The sequence below is a fragment of the Lates calcarifer genome, linkage group LG16_LG22, assembly GCF_001640805.2.
Source record: "Lates calcarifer isolate ASB-BC8 linkage group LG16_LG22, TLL_Latcal_v3, whole genome shotgun sequence".
NCBI classification, from domain to species: domain Eukaryota; kingdom Metazoa; phylum Chordata; class Actinopteri; family Centropomidae; genus Lates; species Lates calcarifer.
This window is the reverse complement of record NC_066848.1, coordinates 6629785-6655322: the sequence shown is the minus strand read 5'-3', so window position 1 is coordinate 6655322 and position 25538 is coordinate 6629785. Positions and strand designations below refer to the sequence as shown.

The window sequence follows — 25538 nt, the reverse complement described above, 5'->3', positions numbered from 1 at the left end:
CTGTTACTGTTTGTTTGAGGACATTATTCAGAGAGAACTGGTTTAGTTTTCCTTGAGAGAGACTCGAGGCAAGTTTAGACCTTGAGCCCAAACAGTTCAAAATCATGATAATGGATGGAAATTTTTTTGTTGTTTTTGCGGGTGGAATCTCATATTTTTAGGGGGAATTTTTTTCAAAAAATAGGCTGTGTAATCTTGCTACAAATGTTTCAAGGACAGTTACATCCTGCAAAACATTTCCTGCCATGTTACAAACCCCCCAAAATCTTGCACATCAAACCAGCCCTATATTTGTTTAGATGTTTTGTGTACAAGATGACTTCATCAGTAACAAACATAGTTAGCCCAGTTCACTTGCTGCCGAGTTTATCCAAATGCACACTGCAACACAACATGTCAAAACTCATCATATCTCCAAAAATAGCTCTAATGAGCTGTGGGGCAGGCTTTTGTGCAAGGGGAGCCAAGATCAGTACTGTACACACTAGCACACAACTTGCAAAAAACTGCAGCTCAAGCTATACATCCTCACCTTCTGTCACCTGGCTTAGATCCCAGCCTGCTGTCGTAAGGGAAACAACATGAAAATCATCAAAACACGTCAAGGACTCTGACTCTGCACACCATTTCATCCCAAGTGCTATGCTGGTGAAGAGGCCCTTTTAGACTTGGGTGATTATAAGCCCTCATTTTCTATTCTGGCTCATCAAGCAGCTGTCTAAACAGAGCTCAGTTTGCTCAGGTAGCTGTCCCTGGCTGGGGGAAATGCTGTGTGTTAGAGTTATTACCATGCACTGTTTTGCATCATTGAACATTTCTGGGTACTCGCCTAGATCCTAACCCACTTTGGTGTCTTTGTGTTTTCAATATTTAGATCAAGCGATATCGAGGAAGATAAATGCCATGCTGTCTGACAGGCTGTGTGGAGAGTATGTCATGGAGCAAATGAATTAAACAAATGCCAGAATCAGGGGTGCATGTTTTGATGAAATGAGTCTGCTATACAATTGAGCGGATTCATGAAATCCCCTTCCATCCGAAAAGATAAGAAACGGATGATCTTGTGCACTAAGTCTGACTCGTTGGGCCTCCAAGCTGTTCAAGTTCAACATGTTGTGAGAAGCTCGAGATGTGCTCAGTTTACTGGGATATCAATTTATTGTTTTGTAAATCAAATATGAACAACTAAATTCAGAAAGAAGACATTCATAAACATTTATTTGAGCGGGAGGATGCCTGAATTGCTTCTATAAATCTCAAGTGTTAATCACTGCATAGGCCTACCATATGTAGAGATGCAGACGGCACCATTCATTATGACTACCACTCAGAAAATGACACAAGGTGTGAGCTGTGACTCGCCGCTGAAGTATATACCAGAGGCAGTGACGGGTTGAGCTCATAAAGTAGCTGTGACATTTGGCCAGAACGCCAGCAGTGGGTTCGACTTGCTTAATGAACTTACATGTTCATGTTGGCAGCACTAAGTGAACCATTTATTAGTGAGCTGGGAACAGGCACAGGGTGCACTCGGGTTGGTAATGACAGCAGCCGCCAGATGACAACACCATGGCTAAAACATGGCTAAAATAAGGTCTAGTTGTGTTGAGTTATTCTCATATACTTAAAAAAAAAAAAAAGTCCAAGTGCCTTTACTACTGGTTGACTGAAATGAAAATTTATTAACCTGAGGACATTTTTACATGTCAAAAAATATAACACTTAGATGCTTCAGTACAAGTTAAAAGTTTTAACGTCCGCAAGGCATGAAACTTCTTCTTGTCTCCATAACACTTAACAACCTGCAACGCAAGAAAAGAGGAAAGATACACACATTGTATATTGAGAGTCAGAAAAGAGCAAAGCTGTTTCTAAAAGCAAATATTTGTGTCTTTCTTACCGAGAAGTAATTGAGAAGATTGATATCATTCTCATGTGTACAGTCAATATGAAGGTTGATTTAAAGAGATGATTAGCTTAGCTTAGCACTTCCACTGGAAACAGGGGAAAACAGCTAGTATAGCTCTGTCTAAAGGTAAAAGAAAAAGAAAAGAAAAATCTCCCAGAAGCTCTAGGGCTCACCATTCAGCACATTATGTCCTGTTTGTTTAAGCCTTTCAAAAAAAAAAAAAAAAGTTTATTGGTTTATGTCTCGACTCTGCCTGTATGCTAAGCTAAGCTAACTGTCTCCTGGCTATAGCCTTATCTTTATCATACACACAGGAGTGGTATCTTCTCATCTAACTCTAAGCAAGAAAGAAAATAAGCATATTTCCCAAAATGTCAAACCATTCCTTTCAGTCTATATAATAATCTGTTCAACTATTTATGTGACAACCATGTTGACATCTGCCAGAATTGATTCTGAGGATGTAAGCTATGATAAATGACATTGTGTCCTTGGTGTGCAGCAGTTTGTGTAGGCTATGCAGTGAGGCTTTGAGCCCCAAGTCTTGACATTTTGGCTGGGTGTGCATCAAATGCAGTGTGTAGTAATTCCCCTAGATCCACTGTCTCTTTATGAATCCCCCAGTTATAATCTGTCAACACTCTGTCTGGCATCCAGGATGACGTTCTGTATGGAGATGCAGCTACTGGCCAGAGACAATCAGCTCGTCCTTGAGATGGAGATAGATGGAGATAGACCTCCTCACTCTCACCTCAACCTTTTCAAATGAGCTTTTATTGTCTTGTTAAGAACAAATAGGTGCAATTATTTGAGAAAATAAGGCGCTAAGCATGAGAGTTGGCACAGGAGAGTGTGCAGCGATCATTTATTTGTTCACACAGCCGTTGACTGAATTAGTGAGTATGGCCGCTCTTTCTCTCTCTCTCTCTCTCTCTCTCTCTCTCTCTCTCTCTCTCTCTCTCTCTCTCTCTCTCAGCCAGTCTGAACATACAAGCAGATGGTATCATTACATGACTGCAGAATGTGTTGGTATCAGCTTGAGTTGTCCAGCCTCTATTTTCAATCATACATATTTATATTTCTTTATGCTCCTTGTCTCATTACTAAGTCAGTGAACACTGGCAGGGTAAGATTTAGTAGTACTTAGAAAAGATCCATTGTGAAAAATACTTGCTGCGAGAGAAATAATCAATACCACTGTATTTGTATAGTAAATATGAAGCTACCACCAGCAGACAGTTATCTTAGTTTTAATCTGTACAAAACTCTTTGGAAGGGCACAGTAAAATACTTTGGACAGAGCTAGGCTAGCTGTTTCTCCCTATTTCAAGTCTTTGTGCAAAGCTAAGCTAACTGGCTCCTGGCTGGAATTGATCTGACAATTGAGGGAATAACAGTAATTCCCAAAATGTTGAAGTATCCCTTTAAAGTACAGTTCTGTTCTTGTACAGTCTCTCAGCCATAATCTACATTTAGCATAACTGCTCTCACCTCTGTCCCTACAGAAATGGTAAATGTGAGCTCTGGTGGAAACACTTTTCTAAGAGCCTTGTGGTCAAGGAAACCTTATTCTCTATTTAGGTCCAACCTTAACTCTAGTGTAGGCCAGTTATTTGGAAGCCTTAACAAATGTAGATATTATTATTATTATTATTAACAGCTACCTACCTGTGTGAAACAGCTTTTTATTCAGTGCGATGTAAAATGTGACCCAGTAGCACAACAACTGAGACATTCAAATGGTCCAGAATTAAGCAAAGGGTGTTTGTTTTTTCTTTTTGAAGGCTGTGTGTTCCCACTTGACTGTACCATAGAAATGTTTCCAGGGAAGCTCTCAAGTATATCCACAAAACAGTGAGAAATAGACAAAAGAAACCCACAAAATAGTAAAAAGTAAGAGTTCATAGATACCATTACCTCCTTACCTGTGAGTCATTGTCAGTCTTTGTCATCATGTTTCATTTTTCATAATCTTTTTTTCTTCAGCTCAAAGTCCAAATTTATCTCTGTGTAAACAGAAAGTTCATATAAACAGAATTTATCTTTACTTTTTCACAGGAACAGATGCATAAACAGAGAGTATTCACTAAATAGACTAATGTGTATTCTATTAAGAGTGTGATGGCTGCATAAACAGTGTTGCCAAAGGTGATAAACCTGGCAAACCAACAAAACAAACAGCTGCCAGTTTTTTATTGCGCTCGAGGCTGCAGCCCAGGACTGCTTAATGGACAAGAATCACCATGGATCCATGTGCAGACTAATGGCACTGAAATGTGAAGACAGCTGCAAAGTCTTTAAACACCTTAGACTCCATTTTTTGTACAAAACAAGAAAGATGTACAATGCGTAATGACTCTTTTTTTAAAAAATCCTTTTTGTAATCTGAACGTGAGAGGAGTTTTATCAGTAGCATTCACTTTAAGAAACGCATCAACATCAGTAGCAGGCTTTGGGATTTCGGCTGTTGGCTGGCCCGCTTGTTATGAAAATGGATCTGAGAGTGCTTCTGGCAAAGGCTGCATGAACATCACTGGCATACACAGAGTTTCCAGCAGCACTGATCTCCTCCAACTCAAAGGTGCAAATAAACAAGGGAGTTAGTTTTAAGAAACAAGTCACAGAGGAAGCTTAGGTGCAAAAAGGGCTGAAAATAGGAAATTATATCTGCAACCATTTACAATTAGTCAATTACAGCTATTTAATTAACATCACTTTATTTTTGGCAGTTTCATAACCTCTCTGTCTATAACAAAACTGGACTTAAATTAATCAACAATCATCTGTGAATGTCGAATCCATCCAAATAGCTCCCTGCTGATTTACAATAACATCATCTTGAGAAAACAGCCTTGAAAAATCTACTGTAAGACAATGTAATATATTTATGAAGCGCAAACTGAAGACATCTTGTTAATTTTTTGGATTAAGTTCAATTCTTCCTTTAACCTCAATGACTAATCTTTTCCAGCGCAGACAGCTTTATGGTTAGGTGCTTTATGGAGAACAACTTGAAATGCATACCAAGCTATTTTCCTGACGGATGAAGGACCCAAACATGTCTGATGGCTGAGTACAATCTTCAGTCCTCTGGGAGCTGGTTTCTGCGCCTTCTGCTCTGAAAAGAAGCACAAGTAGAAAATAGTATTTTGCAAAAAAGGGATGGGAACATGATGTCAGCCATGTTACGTTACTGCAGAATGAGAATATATTGCAGTAAGGCTGTGTGTGACTCTCTTCCCATTATATATAGCTATTATTTTGACCACCATATGGAAGGTAAAGCAGTAGCAAAGTTTTTTGTTGTTGTTAGAAATGTACTGTATGCTATTCAGGCAGTTGGCTCATCATAATGTGATAATATATAAAAAGACAGATGGAGACACATTTCTCAGTTTAGATGCAGTATTTGTTTACTAAAGTTTTACTAAAAGTTCTTTCATTAAATCTACAGTTATGCTGTTTCAGCCAAAAGCAGATCTTGCTCATTAATTAAAGTTATGTTTCTTTTGTTTCACATGCTGAGAATAACTACAAAACACACAGCTCTTGTCACACTTGAGACTGTAAAATGTTAATTATTAGTGTTAACAGTAATTGTATTGCTACTAACTTGATTAAATATTTCTTGTCACAGAATGAAGTTTTAACTGCAGTAAAGCCTGATGTAACAAAAACAAAAAGTCAGAAGCTCCACATTTGTATTCATGCTTTTTACTAATTTTACTTGAAAACAGATGAGAGGGAATTTAGGTTGAAAGGAATTTCCTTCAGCTCTGAAGGTTGTCTTGCATATCTCAGTCAGTCCTGTTATTAGGCTTTGCAGTCATCGTTATAGGCCATTAAAAGTAATGACAACGTGGTGACAAATTTACTTCAGTATATTATAGTAAGAAATAAAATCATTTTAAGATTATCGTGGCTTATTGCAGCCTTACAGGACAAAACCAGCAACCACTGATGCTGTATCTTGAACTTCTGGATCAGCTTTGTTCATAAATCTCATTGTGCATTATCAGCACAACAGTACAATTAAGGTGTTATACCTTTGAATACATTTTCAAAAAGAATTGCACCTTCAGAAAAACATCAGTGGAAGAGCATAAATTATAAATAGGTCACCAGGAATCTGTCCATAGGGATTAGGTGTAGCAGTAGTTTGCATAGCTATAAAACATAGACTGGAGTAAACAAAAATACACACATAGTGATTGATACAATACAAATATTACAGAATAGCGGAAAGGAAATGTGCAAATAATTGGTACAGATGGAATTAAAAAAACATTTCTTTGACAGAAAAGAAGGTTTATAATATTAGGCAATGTAGGAACCATAAATAATATTTTTAATTACTAGAGTTTAAGTGCAGAGTTCTTTAGTTTCTGCTACTGAGAAACTTTAACAGTGAAACTAGTCATTACTTTGCAGCTCTACTAAAGATGATGAATTATTTCTAATCACATTGCAGTTTTAGTAAGATCTTGTTTCCTTTATCCCTTTGTTTCCATTATTGTAATCACATGTCTGTGCTTTATTGTGTTTTAAATGGGCTGTCAGAATTATAAAAACTGTGTACTGGAACACTTGTAGCTGATGTAAATGAGCTTTAATGGTGAATTTATGAAAGATGGAAATTGTATTTAATCCTTTATGAACAGTGCGCGCACAGTGAGCCACAAATGGAGAAGTTCAGTGGTAAACTATGATTTGACATTAAAATGAACACAAGTCGATTTTAAGTCTTTGCTAACTGGTTGGAAGATGAATTCAGTCACTGAGGCAAAATCAGCCAAACCTGCTGATGTTCTCTTAATTATGCCTCATTTAAATGTTAAAATTAAAGGTGACCAACTAGTGACCACTGACGATTTCAACAAACCTGACTACAAATCATTTGCATACATGCATGTAACCACTCTACTGGTGAATACATCCACTCACCTGTTATATTCCTCTCTGCTTTGACCAAATCACACTATAGTGTGTTTCCTTGTCTACAGGAAAAAACAAAACAGTATGATGAAGAATATGTCAATCCTATATATAATCAATAATAAACAGGTATAGGCTGACAGACTGCATGCAATGTAGTATGTAAGCAATGTGTACGATATATATCACAGAGCAGTCTTTACATTCCATCACTGTGAAAAAAGTAAACCAATTCAACGTGTTATAAAAATCACTTGACATTTTATGAGGAGTTTTGAGCAAATTTTGGGAATTTATTTATACCACTGATGTGATGTTTAGTTTGCTGGACATTATTTTAGTGTCTTTTATTAACATGTATTATTTCTTTTATCATAGTTTAGCTGAATTCCTTATGGACTATCTAGTTAGAGACAGAAAGGGATTTTAATTCAAAAGTGCATTTATTTGGGGTTAAAAAGGGCAGGTTTACTTTTTTTTAAGTGGAAGTTAGCATTTGATGATTAAATTAGTGTTATTATTAGGGTTACCTGCTTAGTGTTTAGTCTTCCTTTCAGTCCCGTGATCTACACTCTTAATGAGAGCCAGGCTCCAGGTGTACTAATCACAAAAGAGAATTCAAATTGCTAAATGGACTTCAGCTTTGATGCTTAAAGCACGGAAAATTACAGTGCATATACAGGTTTGTCAGATTAAATGGCAGAAATGCAGAAAGAGGTTAACAGAGACATCGATGAGTTGCAGATAGAAGACAGGACACACTGAGAGTGTGCTGTTTTTCCACTCAGCAGTAACATACTATCAGAGAGTGAAAACCACTATCTACATCCTGTATGGCCCATTATGCTCCTCATGAGCCAGCTTCAGACGCTGAGCGTATTTAAGGCATTATTATGATAATATATGAGGACTTCTTACCTCTTTTAACTCCATATCATTCTCAGAGTCAATCAGTGTGTCTGTTTAATGATGTAAAACTTCAGAGAATGGATTAAGAAAGAAATGTATTAGTTTCTACATAAAAAACTGATCAAAGATTCAAGGACGCTTGAGCAGGAATATCAATTATTTAACAAATATGTTCATTTGGGACAGGTTGATGGGCTTTCTTTATGAAACGAGTTAGCTGTTACCTGAAAGCAGATAAGTTTTAGAAACAAGAAACTCAAATGGTCTTTCTTATGTTAACAAACTGTAAAAAATAAAAAGCTCCATAGCCACCTATTTAGAAAGTCTTACACACGGTGTTGAAGTTTATGTTGTTTTTATTAAATGCTTTATGTACAAATACAGATTACACACAGAACAAAGCACGCATTAGAAATTACACACTATATATTGCTGACTGCTTTCAACTCAAACAAAACAAATGTGTTTTGCACGAATACGATCTCACACCTTCTATCATTTAAAATCACAATATAACTTAAGCTAACTTTAGTCTGTCGTATCAGCTTAGTTTTAGCATGAAGCTGTCAGAGTCTCATATAGCAATCAGTTATGGGGAAACTTGAGTACTGATTTAGATTTCTAAACATTAAACATTTTGAAAAGAAATATTCAGGACACTTAGTCAATTCATTCAGGTCTTGTCAGGTCAGGTCAGTTCAGGAAAAGGTTTGGTTTCCATCTGGTGCCTTTAATGGAATTTATCAGGTCAGCTGTGTTCAGAGAAGTGTGTGGTTCTCTGTCTGTTACCATAGTAATGATTTTTGCAAATCAAGTCACAGTTGGAATCAAACTAGAAGTGACGCTTCTGCAGACCAACACTGATCTGCAGCTTCAGGAGACAAATACAAAAAAAACCCCTGTCCTTGATTGATTTTTACTATGCCGAATAATGATTACGTTTGTGGAAAAGCTAATTTATCGTGAAGAAGCCAGTCTGAATCTCAAAAGGTTAAGTTTGTGCTATAAGGTAATAGTCTGGAAAAGATCCACTTAAACCAGACTGAGCCAGAGCCAGGCCAATCAGTGAACCGTGGAGATAGGTGAAGGAGATGGAAAAAGGCTCATTTTAAATTTGATGTGAGTGTCACATTTTGCTCCTTAGCTTTGGCTGGTTAAAGACTCATCCTGCCTGTAAATTTGTTTTGGGTGTGAGCTAAGCAGGAGTTATTATATGCTGTTTTCTTATATTGTGAAACCTGACAAAGATGGATTTTTGCACATGGGTGACAATGGCATCACCGATGTACTTCAAGCATGTTGTGAAAGCACACCTATGATTGGTCCTGGTCCATCTTGTCTCCTATGTCTCTCAGTCAAGTTATGGCAAGAAATTATGACTCATTGGTTGCCTAGTCTGACTTTGTGAGTATTTTGAAAGGCAAAAATATTGTGTTGTTTTATCCTGGTGGTTGGATAGTAAACCCTGATAATCACTGCATTAAAGGCAATAAATGAAAACAAATTTTTCAAAATCTGAGATATAACATATAAGAAAAAACCTGTTGTTTAATGTCAAAAATCTAAAACAACTATGTTTTGGGGGAGGGTACAGGTGGAGTGAAGGGCATTTAAACAGCCAATTTTAAGAACAACCTTCCTGTGCATGGATTTCTTCTCTGTATTTTTCATAAAATGACTCTATTCTTTATAAATAAAAAATCAGAATACTGCAGTAATGTTAGATTTTGTGGATTTATTTGCTATATGGGGTTATTTTTTTATTTCAATTTCTGATGGAGGCAGACAAAAAGTAAATGTTACAATGTTTATAGGGAAATTAAAAGTAAAAGAAACTGTTTGAAATTGGAGGTCACATATCTGGAGCACCTTCAGTATCTATCATAGGGATGTTTCCTGTAGCCCCCTCTTGTCAGCCGTAAAACAGGGGCTTTGAGACTGGGACGGGTAGTTGCCCACTCCTCCTCTGCAAAAACAGTTAGAAACACATTGTAGAGAGCTGCTGCATTCACTGTGCTGAGAGAGTTCATGTCACAAAGTCAAACTGTGAGCTCAGGTATTGTATACTACCCTCTCACAATCCATTTAACCAAAGACAAGAAAATTCAAGCGTGCAAATTCCATCCCAGGTACTACAGAGGCTCCTCTCTACAGAAAATTAATTTCATAAGCTCTTTGCCCTCCGCTGGACCAACACTGAGATCTGACTGTCAGCAGCTCCCTCCTTAGAGCCAAATTACATAAAGATGGCCACCTCTGCTGCATGGCACATTGCACTGCTTCCAAATAAGAAAGTGTTTATGGAGCAGAAAATCAAATCATTGCCCCCTTGGTTTTGGTTTGGTCCGACCTCAACACCCCAGTGCACAATTCATTGTGCTGAAAATGAATGAGCCTGCAAACCCACTGTGGCAACCAGCTTATCGCCACTGTCATGTGACAACCTTGTAACTCCACTTTCAGTGATTTTAACATTTTCTTGCTTAAACTGAAGCTTTACGTGTTTATTTAGAGATTTGAAGAAACTTGAGGACTCTCTTGCTTATTGATTTATTTAAAAAAAACTCCCTGAGCAGTTGGCATTTTGGACATACAAGATATTTCATTTTGCCTGACAGCAGCATTGTATGCACAGCAGAGGTTACTCAGCCGATAGTAACAGCCTTTCTGGAATAAGCCTATGAGGGCACATATCCAAAAGGCAAAACACTCCACCTTTACAACAGGCATCGGTTAGCCCCCTGAGCTTCCACTGGCACATTTACTGTTCTAGTCAAATGCAGCTCACAGCCAGGGAGGTAGGAAGGGTGAAGCATGCAGGAGCGGCTCCCTGGGTGAGGATGATTAGAAGTGGTCTGGAACCATAAGGCTTTTTTCCCCTTTGTTTCTCTGCTGTGAAACATCTTTTAAATATCAGTGCAGCAGCAGCCAAGATTGTGTAGCCAAGACTTTTTTTTTTGTTACTTGTAAAGAATGAATTTAAATAAGGTCCAGGGATGTTTGTTAAAAAGTTCAGTTCACAAAGACAAAAAACAAAGTTCTGCTATATACAAAATATGTCATTCTTACCGTAGCTGTTGTAGGATTCATCATTGGTTCCATGTCCATACTCGTAATATTCTGAAATGCTAAATCAGACAGAGTGGAAACATCACAGTCAAAATAAAGGCACATATACAGTATAAGTATACATATATGTATAATTTCCTAAAATAGCTGGGCACTGCTTTTAACAAATGTTACTACAAGAAATAAATAGAGCATTTGCTAGGGACTATTTTCAACTGTGGATTAATACACAAAGAACACTGCAGTGCATATTCACGGCAGCAGAACAGTGTATGTGGGATTAACTATGATGCCCAGGTTGCCCACATTGTTCACTGATGTGTTAATAGTTTCTGGATGACAGTTGAGCTCTGTGGCACAGAGGAATAAGCCATATCAGGCTTTTGCTACACAAGACCTGTTAGTTGGATCAATTCATTGTTGTTTTTTTTCTTTTCATGGGATTTGTTGGCAGTATGAAAAAAAAAAAAAATATCAACAGATATATCCTTTCACAAAGATACAAGGAGCATGATTCAGGCTAAATGCTGTAAGTAAACAAAGTAATTGGATGTCTTGTTAATGAACATATGTAATGCTGAAATGTGGAACCATGATGATGACCCAAGAGACAGCTGCTCACAGAGCACTTTTCACATGCTGTATTGCAAATAACAGTGGACAGATGGTGATTGAAAAAAGTGTTGATTGACTGAAAAAGCTTTTTTGTTTATCAAGCATTTGTGAGTAAACATCACCTCTTTGACAGATTGCTGTAGTTATCCTCATAGGCTTCGTAACTCTCGTCATCATATTCTCCACCGTATCCATCATCGTAGCCCTGCGAGGAAGCACACTGTAAGCATTAAAGTCGACTCGTCTCCTCATCTTTATCCGGTCTAGCTGGTTAGAGATTAATATAAAAGCAATCAATACTTAGTTCCACAGGCAAAGTCCATTACTTTGTGTCCATAATAGGAAAGGGAACAGGAGAAATTCATGTCCAGCAGAGATTATTGATTAAGGTTTGCAGGGGAACATGTCTCACTAGTGGAGCCTAATGGACACCTTCTGGGTCTTAACAGCAATATGGATCTCAACTATTGATAAGCAGCTACTCAGGAAACAAGCACAAAAAGCCAGAAAGTAACTACAGTAATGTTCGATAACAATAAAAATGGCTAAACAGCAGGCAGCACACATTAAAGACCTCCTAAATTTATGAACAGCTATATAGATGTTTTGCAGAATGTCTCCCCTCCGGCCAACTGTAAGTATTGGTAACCATCATAAAAAATAAAAGACCCCATTCTGTGCAGCTGTAAAACAGGTACAACTCCTATATAATACTCTGGTCTGTGTATATCTCACAAACACATAGCATTGTTGTCCTCATCCACGCAGAGGAAAGATCATTCTGTATCAATATTGTATTTTACAATGATGACGTGTAACGTAATGTAATTTTGTAATGAGAATAAGCTGTCAGCATGTAGTTTTTCTCTCTTCAGGACAAAAATGTTTGCAGTGTAAAGGCTACTCCTATCACAGACCTCCATGCTGTGTCTCAAACTTTGTTAATCCAGTTAGTGACTCTTTACATCTGCAGAGAACTCCGTCCTCAACCCAATTATGCAAGTAACCTGGTTTTGCAACAATTCAAGTAAACACTATAACTCGGTTAAAAGAAGAAACCACAGCAGAGCTGCCTAAGAAATTTCTCATATCAAATACACTAATATTAAATTAGTTACTGTGGCATACACACATCCCTCTCCTTTTACTTTAGCTTTTGTCATCTGCATAAAGCATACAAGCAATTCAAGATCATCAGTTCCTGTATTAAACATAGACAATGAGGCTCGCTCTGTCTTTTCATCCATTTACTTCTATTGTAATTTCCACTGGGGATAGGATGAACATGTCACCCCTCACTTTTCAAAATACTATTTTTTGTTCATCTCACTTTCATAGTTTCAGTTGATTTGCTACCCCAGATCTCTGTAAACGGAACAATGTCCTTTGACTGTCCAGCCAGATCAGAGAACAGACGAGTTGGTCAAAGTTCAGAGTTGTTTTGAAATGTGACTGTGCAGTCACAGCAGTTTCAAAGTTTCATGAGCAGGAGTGAATGATTGGTGGACTTTTTGCCCTAGGTTTTGCCTTTCAGACTTGGCCTATCTTCTCGGAGGAGGATGTGTGCAACCTGAGAGGGACACTGCAGGCACTATTCAGGGGGATGGGTGAGGGGTCATTCACCTCCTATGCATATTTTTTGGGGGTAAAAAAAAGTATTTTTTTTACAGTTAGTGATCTAAAAATGCCACTACTATTATTACAAACAGCACAATAACCAGTTTCATCATCATTTGTTGTTTGCTAAATTGATATGTTGACTGTGTACTCCCCACTTCTGAAATCAAACCTCCGCCTTTGATCTGTCTGAAGAAAGTACTCCACATAATATTCTGTTAAATGGTTTATTTATAACAGCATGGGTAACTGATCTCAGCAGACCAAAGGTTCGCCTAAACAGCTTAACCTGAATAACACCATAACTGGAGAAAGGCCAAAGTGTGCGCAGAACAGTAAACTTAACCATTGTATGCTCTTGTAATTGTTGGATCTTGCTCATTTAAGGAGATTTAGTGGAGTTTAAAGTGCTTATGTTTCTTTTTCACCACAATCTAATCTCTTCTAATCCTTTCCAAGCTTGCTGTTTCAAATCAAACTCCACCATGATACATACAAGTGTTCAGTTCTTTTTGGAGATCGAATACATTTTAAATCAGGAGGAAATAAAACGTGCTGAGAGCTTCAATGAAGCTGGTTTATGCCAGACGTGGTCTTAACAGCACATTATCCCTCCACGTCTGCCTGTTACAATAGAGTAATATCATCTTGCATTAGGTGTGGCTGCCTTTGATTATGCTTTGTGACACAAAAGCAGACACATTGGTGTGAAGGACATCAGCAAGGCAAAAATACCACAACAACAAAAAACCATTTATAGTACATTTATGACACAGTACATGCTCTCCATCTCCTGTTGGGTAATGCTGATTCAAATGGCTCTGGTTCCTGTGTGGCTTTATTTGTGTGAACATGAATTTGACTAAATTAAAGTTAGGGATTAAGTCAAGGATTAAGTTGTTCAGGGGATCCAATACTTCTCCTTTTCGTGCATGAGTCTTTCCCCACAAAGGCAGAGTCAGAGACCTGCATATCTCAGTAATTGACCATTTTGTAGGCAATCCCATATGACAAATTGCTCCACACTGGACCATAACTGTAAAGCAATCAGTGGATTAATTTCAGTCAAACGTATTATAAAAATAAACCCAAAGTTAAGATAAAGAATTACAGCAATGTGTAGTCATGTAAAAGTTGAGTTCTGTACAGTATATTTATTAAAAGGGTCATTTTTACCAAAGCATAATAATATTTTGTGCTGCCTTTATACATACATAAAAATGTCATTGTTGTGTTGTTCTTAGTGCATTACTTCCACAAAATAAATAACAAAATAAATGATAGAAATGGTGAATTAATCTGAACACATCATAGCCCAGCATACTGTTTATAGCTGTTTATGCTCTGGAAAGATTGTGTGTTCAGCTCACCATGAGGAAGGTATTGATAAAGTTATCTGAGTCATGCTGCTGTTTACATTTTCTAACACAGCAGTTGTCTAGTTTATGCTTTTGCATCCAGAAAATGTTACTTTCTGAAGAACAGTTTCTAAAGAAATGCTATTCCCATGTTCATCTTTGAGTGAAATTTTAGGTCATCACTTACTGTTGAGTTTTATTTTAATACTTAAATGATGGTTCATCCATGTAAACTTCTGGTAGTATAAATAACTGTGACGTAAGCATTGGACTGTTAAATCCCACTCCTGAGCAGTGATTGTTCAGTCATAGCTTAGCAACAGTAACTTGGCATAGCTGGTCTGTTTATGGAATTAAATAGATGACAAAAGGTTTGAGAAAGTGCAACACTTTCTGAGTGCAAGTCTGTCTGCAAGTCAACATCTGAGAGCATCCAGGCACAGATTTGTAAGAACAGAAATTTGAGCATGCAGTCCCAATCAAGTGCATCTGCTTCCTCAATTTTCTCCAGCAGTTTTAGCAAGCTGCAAAACATGACACAGGGTTGTCAGAGTTCTGTCTGTCTGTACAGAGAAAAAAGTCAGCTTTTGATATTTTCACGCCTTCTATCAGGCTCAACAGAATTCTGAGTGTGGCGTGGGTGTAAATTAGCCTCATTCATAAATGTGTTTTCATATGATGCTTCAAGTATTATTATTAATCTGTTAAAATCGTAAAAATGACCCTAACCCTACACCTGGTTCAGGATATTACACTAGAGATAGAAGTTAAAAAAAGCTAGTAGGTGAACCTTGAGTTAAGATTTTTTTAGACTATACATATATGATTCCAGCAGATAGTCAAAAATATATTTTGAAATCCAAGCCATGAATAATTATTTATCTATTTGTTAAAATATTTAACAGGGATAATACAGATGAGCATTGTTGGAGAGAAGTTGAGTAACAGATGTTATGTGTGATAAAGCCTTAACATTTTAAACAAATGACTTATCTCTCTGCTGACCTCAGTATTAGTTTGACCCACAACACAGGCTGCATTCAGATTGGACAAAGTGCTATGTGTAAATAGACAGACCCCCAATTAACGAGGCTTGATTCCTCTAGTTTGACACTCATCTGTAAAAACAATTAACTCTGGTCCTTTTTAACAAGGCAGAGGAAATAAATCAAATGTTAACACAAGGGTGGAGAGGACTAGCTGAGTGTAATTAGGACAGCGAGAACCTAAAGGCCCTTAGCACTGTGCTTCATTATCAATTGACAACCTGTATGTCCCCTGACAGTGACTGATCTTCATAGGGAGCTGCCTGTGAATGCCTCTCCACACAGCAGAATGGGGAGGAAAATGAGATTTGCAGCCTTTTGTCTCAGTGAATAGATGCTATAGTCTTTGTTGTTTTCTACCTGTGCAAATTCAGTCAGCATGCACGTTTTGTTTCCTGTTGTACACTTAAAGCAGGAGTTTACTTTTGGATATTTATTCCAATTGTGTCATAGTTACACTTGAAAATTTCACCATAGGAAATAATTATTATGAGATTGAACCTTGATTACTTTAGCGACATTAAACAATATCATAATTGTCAGTTTGGCTTTAGGGAGGCTCAAGAACAAAACAAACAAATCAGACAAGGCTTTCTCACTATTCAAATGTTAGTACCTGGTGTGCTTGCAGAGTTTAGCATTAGATGGAACTGCATCTGCCTGTTTCTTCCCTCACTGGCAGCATCAGTCCCTGACAACACAACTGAGGCCATTATGCATTCTACCTGAGTTTTTCTTCTATTATGTAATCGAGTGGAAGCGTGTGTCATACATCTGTTTTAATAAACAGGAGAGTTCTGCATGGAGAATTTCCATAATTAATCTAACAAATGTGAACTCAGCAGTGTATCTGAACCCATTGTTATAAAGCAATTACAGCAGATGTGCATACCATCCTTAAAGGTGGCTTGAGAAACTGCTCTCCTTCAAGAAATATACAGAACCTCACAAATCTCACGCATCTTTTATGTTCATGAAATAGATGATATGGGGATACTTTTTCCCCATTTCAAAAGGGTGTCCTTTTGCTTTTTTTTCACAGTAGATAGATTAGACTTTTTTTTTCTTCAAAGCCTCGCAAAGCTCTGTGTTTAATCACATTATGGCATTTCCCGCACAGCCTCGGTATGGTTGCAGGGCTCAGGTTTAAAAACCAAGCAATGTGTTTCAATTTTTACCAGCAATTTGTACAATCCATGGTCTGCTGTCAGGGACGGCATCCTGTATCACTCTCAGATTCCTCTCTTCTATCATCAGCCCTGACATTAAAAGATAAGATTTGATCCAGAGGGGATTTGATCTTTAACATTAAACTGAGGCCATGGTCCCGGTCTATACAAAATGCCATCAATCACATCTTTAATCTCCCTCTGCTCTCCCTTTGCACTTCTCACATGGAAGAACTCTTACTGATTACAGTGAAATGTCGCACTGATCTGCTCTTCTAGGGGATTAGAAACATTCATTCATGAACACACAAAATCATGGTTATTATGGCTTATTTTAGCACTTCAGTAGTATAGCTCTACACAAATTACATACTTTAATAAGCAAATTTTAACATTAACAATGAAGAGGCAAAGTACTATTCCAACTGTGCTTTATATAGAAACCATGAACTTTTCATAATTGCAGCAAAAATAATAGTATGAAAAATAATGCCACATCAGATGATGTACAGTACTATAAGAGCCCAATAGTGGAAAGACATTTTCTCTGGTACAATTGTAAAACAATTAATAATACATTTTTACACAGAGGACATTGGCTGATTGCTGAAATAGCAGATAACTTATCACTGGAAAACAGGCCTCTTTCCACTGGATAACAGATCTGCATTTTAAGCATTTTCACATTATAGTACAGATATGAAATTCATTCCGCGGCTTTATGCAGATGGGTGACTGATTGCTTAGTTTCTTGATGTAATGAATATGTCAAATGATTGTCATTGTTGTTTGTATTTTTAATTATGTTTGCCTCAAAATGTGTTTATCAGTATGTCCATAAAGCCATCTCGAGGTGTGTTACATTACCTTCATGTAAAGGTAAACCAGAAAGCAAGCAGCTTTGTGCTTAGTTTGACCACCATGTGAGTGTATGATGTCCTTTGAGTCTTTGAATTTCTTTCTTTTCTTTTTTTTAATCATTAAATGGCCTTGATAAACACATAATGAGCACTTCACCTTAATGGCTCAGACTGACTAAACTGGCCTAATGATCCAATGATCCTTTATGGACAACTGAATCACTAAAGGGCTAATCAGTTCATCTTAAACGATATTAAGAGCTCACAAGCACTAAAGTGTGTGAGACAGAGATATCAATCAGACACACAGCTGATGATTTGGTAGCACTTCTGCTGCAAAAACATCTTTCCTCAAAATTGAAAGCCTGACAATCTTCAGTCTTTGGATTAGGAGGATTCCATACAGACAACATGTGAAGAATCTGTTACAGAACTGTAGAAGCCCAGAGCAATGAAACTGACAAACTAAGGCTGACCTCAACTTGTAAAAATATTTGTAGCTCACTCCATGGAGGTGATACCTAAATTTATACATACTGAACACCCCTCGAAGCCCCCCCACAGCGAACCACTGCAATCCACTTCACTTCTGAATCGTTGCTATCCTTTACGAGACACAATAATGGTCATTGTCACTGTATTAGTTTTACGACACTGACAGCATGACAGAGTCCATTAATCACTACAGTCTCCAGAGGAACCCCTGTTGCATGATGACCTGCTCCACAGCAGAAATGCAGCAAAAATGTTTATGGGGACTTCACCCCAAACTGAGAAGTAAACAATAGTCTGTCATTCATACACTAAACAATGAAACTACAGGATGCATGCATAAGTACATGTGTATGTGATGAATATGAATAAGCATTTGATGAAGTTAACCTATGAATATATATTGATAAAACCTAATGATAAAATATTGATTAAAAAGCTTGTAGCTTTTGATAAAAAGAAGAACAGAACTGTTTCTTCAAATATATATTTACATAAATCCACCATTGTTTAGATAAATATAAAAGTGGAATTAAATAATTTGCTTCAAAGCAAGGTATTTCCCCTAAATAATGGACTAATAATTATAGGTAATTAACTGAAAGTCCCTTTCAGACGTATACACGTTCATTAAAAGTTCATTTAAAAAAAAAAGTCTAAATAATGTATCACAACAGCTGGGCACTGCAGTTTTTGTTGGGTGTTTTTGTCGGAGACTATTTTCAGCTGTAAATTAATGCACATTTGGTGTTCCAGTAAGTTTTTACAGAGGCAGTGGAATTGAGTTAAAAGAAGCTACAGTGCTCTATGCTCATTATAATGAAGAAAAATGTCATTGAGTGCAACGGTGCGGCTCACTGTTTTTAATAGTTTTTGGACAACAATGGAGCCTTATAGCAGAGAGGAATAAGCTGTATCAGGCTTTGGATACACAGATAATACTTGTTACTAGGATCAATTCACTGTTGGTTTTGTCTCTTTAATTGAATTCACTGACAGTAAGAACATTATAAAATTATCTACAGCCTTATATTTTCACATTCCTAATACAAAGAGAGATCTCAGTCAGGTCCTTCAGAGAGTGACGTCAAGGCAACACTTAAGAGCGCAAATGTGTTTTTGCTTTTGGCAGGGCTCCTTTATATGGTTTCAGTGACTGATGAGCAGCATTCTGTGTACCTGAATGGTAAAAGCTGACTTGAGTCATTGTACAAAGAGCCACACTCTGTGAGGAACAAAGAAACTCGAGTGCTGGAGTAAAGGATACAGCAAGGTGAGATTTGTGGGAGAAAGATAAAAGAGAGAATGTGACATTCATAAATTATAAAGCAAACAATGATACATGATAACTATCAGCTTCCCCAAGCTTTCCATTGAAGTTTTAAATCAATACCACCCTCGATTAGGTACAATTATGGACATACTCACAGTATCACTTTTAAGAGATAGACTGACAGTTTGACAGAGTCCATCAATCAGCAGTCTCTGGAGAAATCTACACAATACCCATACACACCACAGTACATATCAATCCAAAGACAAATACAGGATGTAACAACAAAGATGCATCTGCTGCTGCTGATCTATTATTGTGTTTCAGTAGTGCAGGATTCTTGTAGTGGAATAACAACAAGCGGTACAGTGTCTTGTGTACTCAGTGATTGGAAAAAAAAACCCAAACAAACCAGGACCTTGGCATACAGAGGTCCTGCTACGTTCTGGAAACATGCTCAAAGAAAATCATGTAATGTAGTTGGGAAAAAAAATAGCAAAGTGAGATATGAGGAAAGAAAATGTTCAGGACAAACTCATCTTTCCATAATCCCCTAGTCTCTGTGCTCCCACCCTCCTTTTCCAACCTCCAATTACAAAGAGAAGAAATGCCTCGCTTTCTCACTCCTCAGAAATACACAGGCTCTACATCAGAACTCAATTTGGTTTGGTAATGAGACTGCGCTTGTGCATTTCCCCATGCAGACAGCCCAATCTTCAATTGCCAGCACACATGGGGGCTTTGCTTAGCAGGAATGCTCTGAGGAAATAGACTGGTAAAAGTGTTGCCTTTTTTCATTTGGATGAAACTTAGAGCTCACCTTGTGTAGTCTTTTCAAAATGACCTTGGGAAATTTTCTAAGATCTGAGGACATGCATTCTTTTAAGTGGGGCCTTGAAAATGTATCCAAGCATTATTTTAAGTGAAGTGAACAAATACTTGACAAAGCAGTGGTCAAGGTGCCACCTACAGCTTCAAGTACAGTTTTCATCCATTTATTTATTAATTGGCATGTTAATAACGCAGTGCCAAGCCTCATGGATTTGTGACTTGCCATCAGTCAAAGTTGCTTGAGATTTATATGACAGTGTTCTTTAAGGTTGACCTTTCACCACATTTCCAATCATCAAAACAGAAGAAATAAGCAATAAACAGCAAAATCATCATATTAAAAATGTAGTTTTCTGGCACAGTGCACAGCTGTCAAAAATAGCAACTGTCAGAGGAAGTGATGGAAAGATTTGTCACTGCGAATGGAGCTCAAAGCTGACACATTGCACTCTAAGATGACTGAACCTGAGCCAACGGACAGAACTAAAATTAGGCTGTACAGTGAAAGATGTTTGGCTTATGGCTTTTTGTGCACTGGGAGAGCTAGCTGTCCCACACCAGAATGCTTCATCTGGAAGACTAAACTATTAAACGTGGCAATGGTGACAAGTAAGCCCAAGATACATCTTGAGAAAAAACACTTTTGATTGGCAGAAAAGATATCTCAGGCGACTAGGAGATGTAAATGAAATCTGAGCTAATTTAACTTTTGAAATGAACTAAAGAAATTCATTCAACCAATTTAGCATAATTAATTATTATTCACTGTTTAGTTTAGAGCAATATTTTTCTGCAAATCAGAAAGTCAACATAAACTGAATGAAAAGAAAATAACCCCATCTGTGCTGATATAAATGGAAACCAAGGGGCTGTACAGAAGTTACAAATTCATTATAGAAGGTGTTGTGTGCTTTAAAATCAAAGTTAATTAAATAAATATATGTTATGATAATTTTCTGCTTGCCCTAATTTTTCAAACCTATGTCCCTGAATGCCTTACAGCTCCATGTAAAGCAAGACTCATCCAGATCACATGAAAGGGGATTAAACCAAGTCTGATTTACACACAGTTCAAGTGAAATTACTATCAACTATACTTTTCAGTGTGTGCAAAGAGGATTGAACTTACATAGTCGTCATATGATTCATGTGTGACTGCTAACAGTGGGACTCTGTATCCAGCACTCCCTGCTGCCCCCCTGGCTCTCGGAGCTTGTACCTCCCTCGTTAAAACGGTCGTGGGAAGTTTGCTGTGTGTAGCCGCCACCGCTGCTGTCCCCCGAGGTGCTGCTGCACTCCTTCCTGTGCCTCTGTGGCCCCTGGTAAAGCAAACAAGCAGACAGACATAGCAACAATTTTGCCCTGAGAATTACTTACTTCACAACATGTGTAAATAAGCCGCAGTGATTTCAGTGAGAAAATGGAGTAAAAACAATAAGAAGTCTGTTAAATCCCTTTTATCGCTGCATACATGCAGGCTGCCTCAGTTGGAGGATGGTGGTAAGCTCCGCTGGCACTGAGGTTGATCTTGTAATGATCAGAGGGCTGAGGAGTGTCACTTTGTGTCTTTCCCTGCTCTGCAAACATGCCTGTAGGATGCAGTGTGGTTATTTCAATAACAGGATAGAGCAGTGCCATGCCTGTGTTTGTACAAAATCATATCTCTATCTGCCTGAATCTACTGAATACACTCAGGTTGTAGTCAAACAAGTGAAGACTTATTTAATATTTCTAACATAGAGACATTAAAAGCTTAGGGACAGGTATAAGGAATGTAAGGTACATTGTTTCTTTTGTGCAAGAGCGACTGTCCAGCAGCAGGACCACATGAAGAGCACGGTGGAGCAGGATGGATTTAGCACCACAAAGCCGTCTATTGTCTGCTAACTTACATTTTAACAGCAGCATGATGTAGGTGGGCTAGGATACCCTTTCTTCCTCTGGCACATCCTTTACTAGGTAGCAGCTCATTGTGATCCAAAAATACAGGCACTCAAAGGGGAATTACTGGTGCATATTTTTCATGGAGATTTACAATAATCGCTTATCGGTGTGCCATAAGGAGAAAATCTGGGTAGGGAAGTGGTGGTGGTGACTTTAAACTGGGAGCGTCCCATGTTACTGCTGGATTTAGAGCATCTCTGTGTGCTGCCTGAATTAGGCCAGGCTGTCATGGCAAACTGTACCTGCTGTGCCACGGCTCAGGTAGATTATGGACAATTTGCTCTGAAAACGAACTATAAAGGCGACTGGAAGAGGCGGCCGTTTCACACGGCCAGCGTCATGCATGGCTAAGCCAATCAAAAGCTCTTTAATATTAAGTTTGACTCTAGCTGGTCCTGACTATACACTCTAAAGTCTGCTTGAGCTGCAGTGGAAAATAAGTAATATTTATTTAATGATGGATAAAAACAGTATTAAAAGGAGATTTCAGAGGTCTGAGAAAATTACCCTGATGATGTCATCAGGGTTATCTTGGCTTTGGCTTGAGACTTTGAAACAGGATCAGTCCTGACCATTGGTTTGTTTGTTTATTTGTCAGCAGAATTACTGAACTGCACCGAACTTGGTGGAGGGTTGGGGCACAAGTCTGGAAAGAACCCATTAAATTTTGGTGTGGATCAGGTTGAGGCAGAGTATTTTTAAATCACTTTCCTTAACATTGCAAGTTTTCAGCATTTTCGTCAGTTTCTCAGGAAATAACGTATGGCTCTTGTTTGCCAATTGTAAAAGTTAGACAGACGATTGTTTGGCCTTGGCGGAGATATGCGTTCTACTGAGTGCCATTCTAGTTTTTGTTTCATTTGTTTTTCATCTCTCTCTAAGTCTAAGTCTGACAACAAAGTTTAGGCACACATTTTGGCTTTTACAGCAGATGTGCCTTGAGGGAAAGATTGCCACATTTATTTAAATAGTATCTTTCAGAGTTTCTTAACTTCAAGAAGCCTCGATTATTGTTTTCACAGCAGTGTCCAACTTCTTTCAGGGCAACTTTTCGCACAGCTGTGTATTTTACCTTGTGGATATTGTGGTTGCTGGTCGTATGCTCCTCCCTTGTGCACTCCTCCCTCTGCTCGACTCATCAGAGCCGTTCAACAGGGAGAGCTCTCTCAGTTGCTCCTGTCTGATCTCATCATTGTAGTCCTGCGGGAAACGAAAAACAGCATGTCTCATAAAAAAAAGGACATTTGTCTTCTGACTGCAACAGATGCTCGCAACAGCAGCAAATGTCATCAAATTAAAATTATCTTGACACACAGGAAACACATGGTGCTTCCTGAGCACTGAATTCTCAATGAAGATTTTTTTTTTTGGTTTTGTTTGGACACAAAATGCAGGGGAGGGATTAGTAATGTCGGGAAAGACAATAAATATTCCCCAAAAGCGCTAAGGATTCACTATTTGGAGTAAGTTTGCATGATAAAAACAACAAATTGCCTTGCGGATGTCTGGGAGAAAAAATAATGTCTAACCAAAAAAATCAGAGCCACATTTCCAAATACTTTCACAAACCTTTATGTTGAGAAGAAAGAGGATGTGAAAAGGAAATAAAATCAAAAAACCCATTCTTCTCCCATTAAAGTAACATAAAAATATTCTTTATTTTGTTCGCGCACACAGCCTGTAATTGACAGTTTCAACAACTTTGTGTGTTATCGTGTGATTCGGAACCATTTTTCTCAACCCGTTATCAAACATGATATGGATCATTACACAGCAGATAAGGGAGTGGACAAAGCGTTATTCATTATCTTGTCATTGCTGACAGATAAACAGGCTTATTTCTCAGAAACTGTTAAGCCAAACCCACAAGATTTGCAACGCTGGACAAAACATTTTTGTTGTGACAACAAAGAAACAGAGGCAGCAACTGATTTCTTAAGTTGTCAATGTTTTTGACAGACATGTTTTGTAACATCTTTTTTTGTTGTTGTTGTTGTTGTTTTCTGACTGGGTGTCATGCACTGAGAGAAAGAAAGCCCAAAAAGCTCCACAACAGATTTTTAAAACATGGACAGTTCATTAGAGACAAAGTTCAAATTATTTCTGCAATTTGAGATTTCATCATACAGTAAGTTTCCAGAAAAGTGAGACAGTGTTAGAGTTGAAAATAATTTCCCCTCGTCTGCATTAATCATTACTCTTACTCTAGTCTTTACAACCATGGAGTCAATGACATCTTTGTGTGAGCATTAATCCAACCAATAAATTAACTGCACATTGATTCATGAGATACAATTCTGTCCAGAGTGCACTGATAAGTGAAGGACTAGATAACATTAATGGCTGTGCAAGTTCTGTACAAGTCAGATTACAGCTCACATATAATATCATATTCTAGTGAATTAGTGTCACCTTTTCCTTTTTTCACACCCTCCTTTTCATTCTCCTCTGTGTATTTCCATTATGTTACATCTATAAGCCCACTTACATCACACTTAGTCATGAGGATATCAGAGCAGTGTACTTGCCCACTCTGTGATTTGCATAGTTTTAACAGTGAATGTAATCAAATCTTCGACAAACACCTATTATTAGATTTAAATAATTCTGTGTTAACATCATAAATTGTGAAACTCATTTATTGTCTGTCTGAATGTGTGAAAGATATTACTTCTTTCAGACTTGTTATCAGACAACAACTTTTGCAGTCAAATCTACAATCGTGCTGTTCGTGTAATAATTCATAGCTCTCCTCAGGACCCATTTTATTCAGCTTGATAACGTTGCCGGGTCTTTTCGGCATGAGCTGATCATTCTCTACTTTTACCACAATATCTCAAAAAGTTCCCCCTCCACTCATAAATGTTTCTTACTGATTTTTCGTCTGCACTTGGATGTTTGAGCTTCGCTGTGCAGAATGATGTATGTGAGGAATCTGACACTAAAAGTCTGTTTTCAAATTCCTCTGCTGAGGGAGGAAAGTTTCTCTGTGGTTACCTTAAACATGAGTTCATAAGACATGTGCATATCAGTGTATTTCACTGACATCATAAATTGTTTGGAAGCCATTTGTGATGTGGAAAATTAGAAGCTCCAGGGCACATTCACTGAAAATGAACTTTTCAGTGAAGAATCTTGTGCCATATGGTTAAAGGTTCCCAATGCAGTTTTTGACACTAGTAAACACTATGGAGCAATGTTTTTATGTGTTGATCCCTGTTTTGTTTGCAGCAGTGGTTTATCATTATTCCAGTGATCAACAAGTCTTATGTGCCAACAAGGAAGAAGATTGCAAGCCAGTAAACATGGATGTAAACACTGCAGGTTTCAAAAGATTGGCTTTGCAAATGTTTTATGAGGAAGGAAATGCATTCAGCATGCTTGTAAAACCTAGAGGTGGGGGTTAACAGTAAATGTAAACAAGAAAACTCCACAGGGCATCTTTAAAACTTTGCATATTCATAGATTTTAGGGTTTTAGAAATTCTAACTAGTTAACTAAACTTTTTCTT

General features: G+C 37.8%; 1 protein-coding gene across 3 annotated transcripts in view; it reads right to left on the bottom strand.

The window, feature by feature from the left end:
• Positions 1-724: 724 nt before the first annotated feature.
• khdrbs2 (KH domain containing, RNA binding, signal transduction associated 2) overlaps positions 725-25538 on the bottom strand; it is a 59241-nt gene continuing 34427 nt past the window's right edge. The window contains exons 5-13 of one of the 3 annotated variants that reach the window (XR_007814783.1): positions 23100-23227; positions 21213-21402; positions 11560-11642; positions 10823-10881; positions 9623-9719; positions 6854-6906; positions 4934-5027; positions 3835-3915; positions 725-1802 (exon numbers count right to left, since the gene is read on the bottom strand). Coding sequence is in view for 1 of the 3 variants with exons in the window: in XM_018689900.2 (XP_018545416.1) it covers positions 9625-9719; positions 10823-10881; positions 11560-11642; positions 21213-21402; positions 23100-23227 (555 nt within the window). In the remaining 2 variants the exon portion in view is untranslated. Of the gene's footprint in view, positions 1803-3834; positions 3916-4933; positions 5028-6853; positions 6907-8091; positions 9720-10822; positions 10882-11559; positions 11643-21212; positions 21403-23099; positions 23228-25538 lie in introns of those variants that run through there. The other 2 variants (XR_007814782.1, XM_018689900.2) reach the window with 2 other exon arrangements.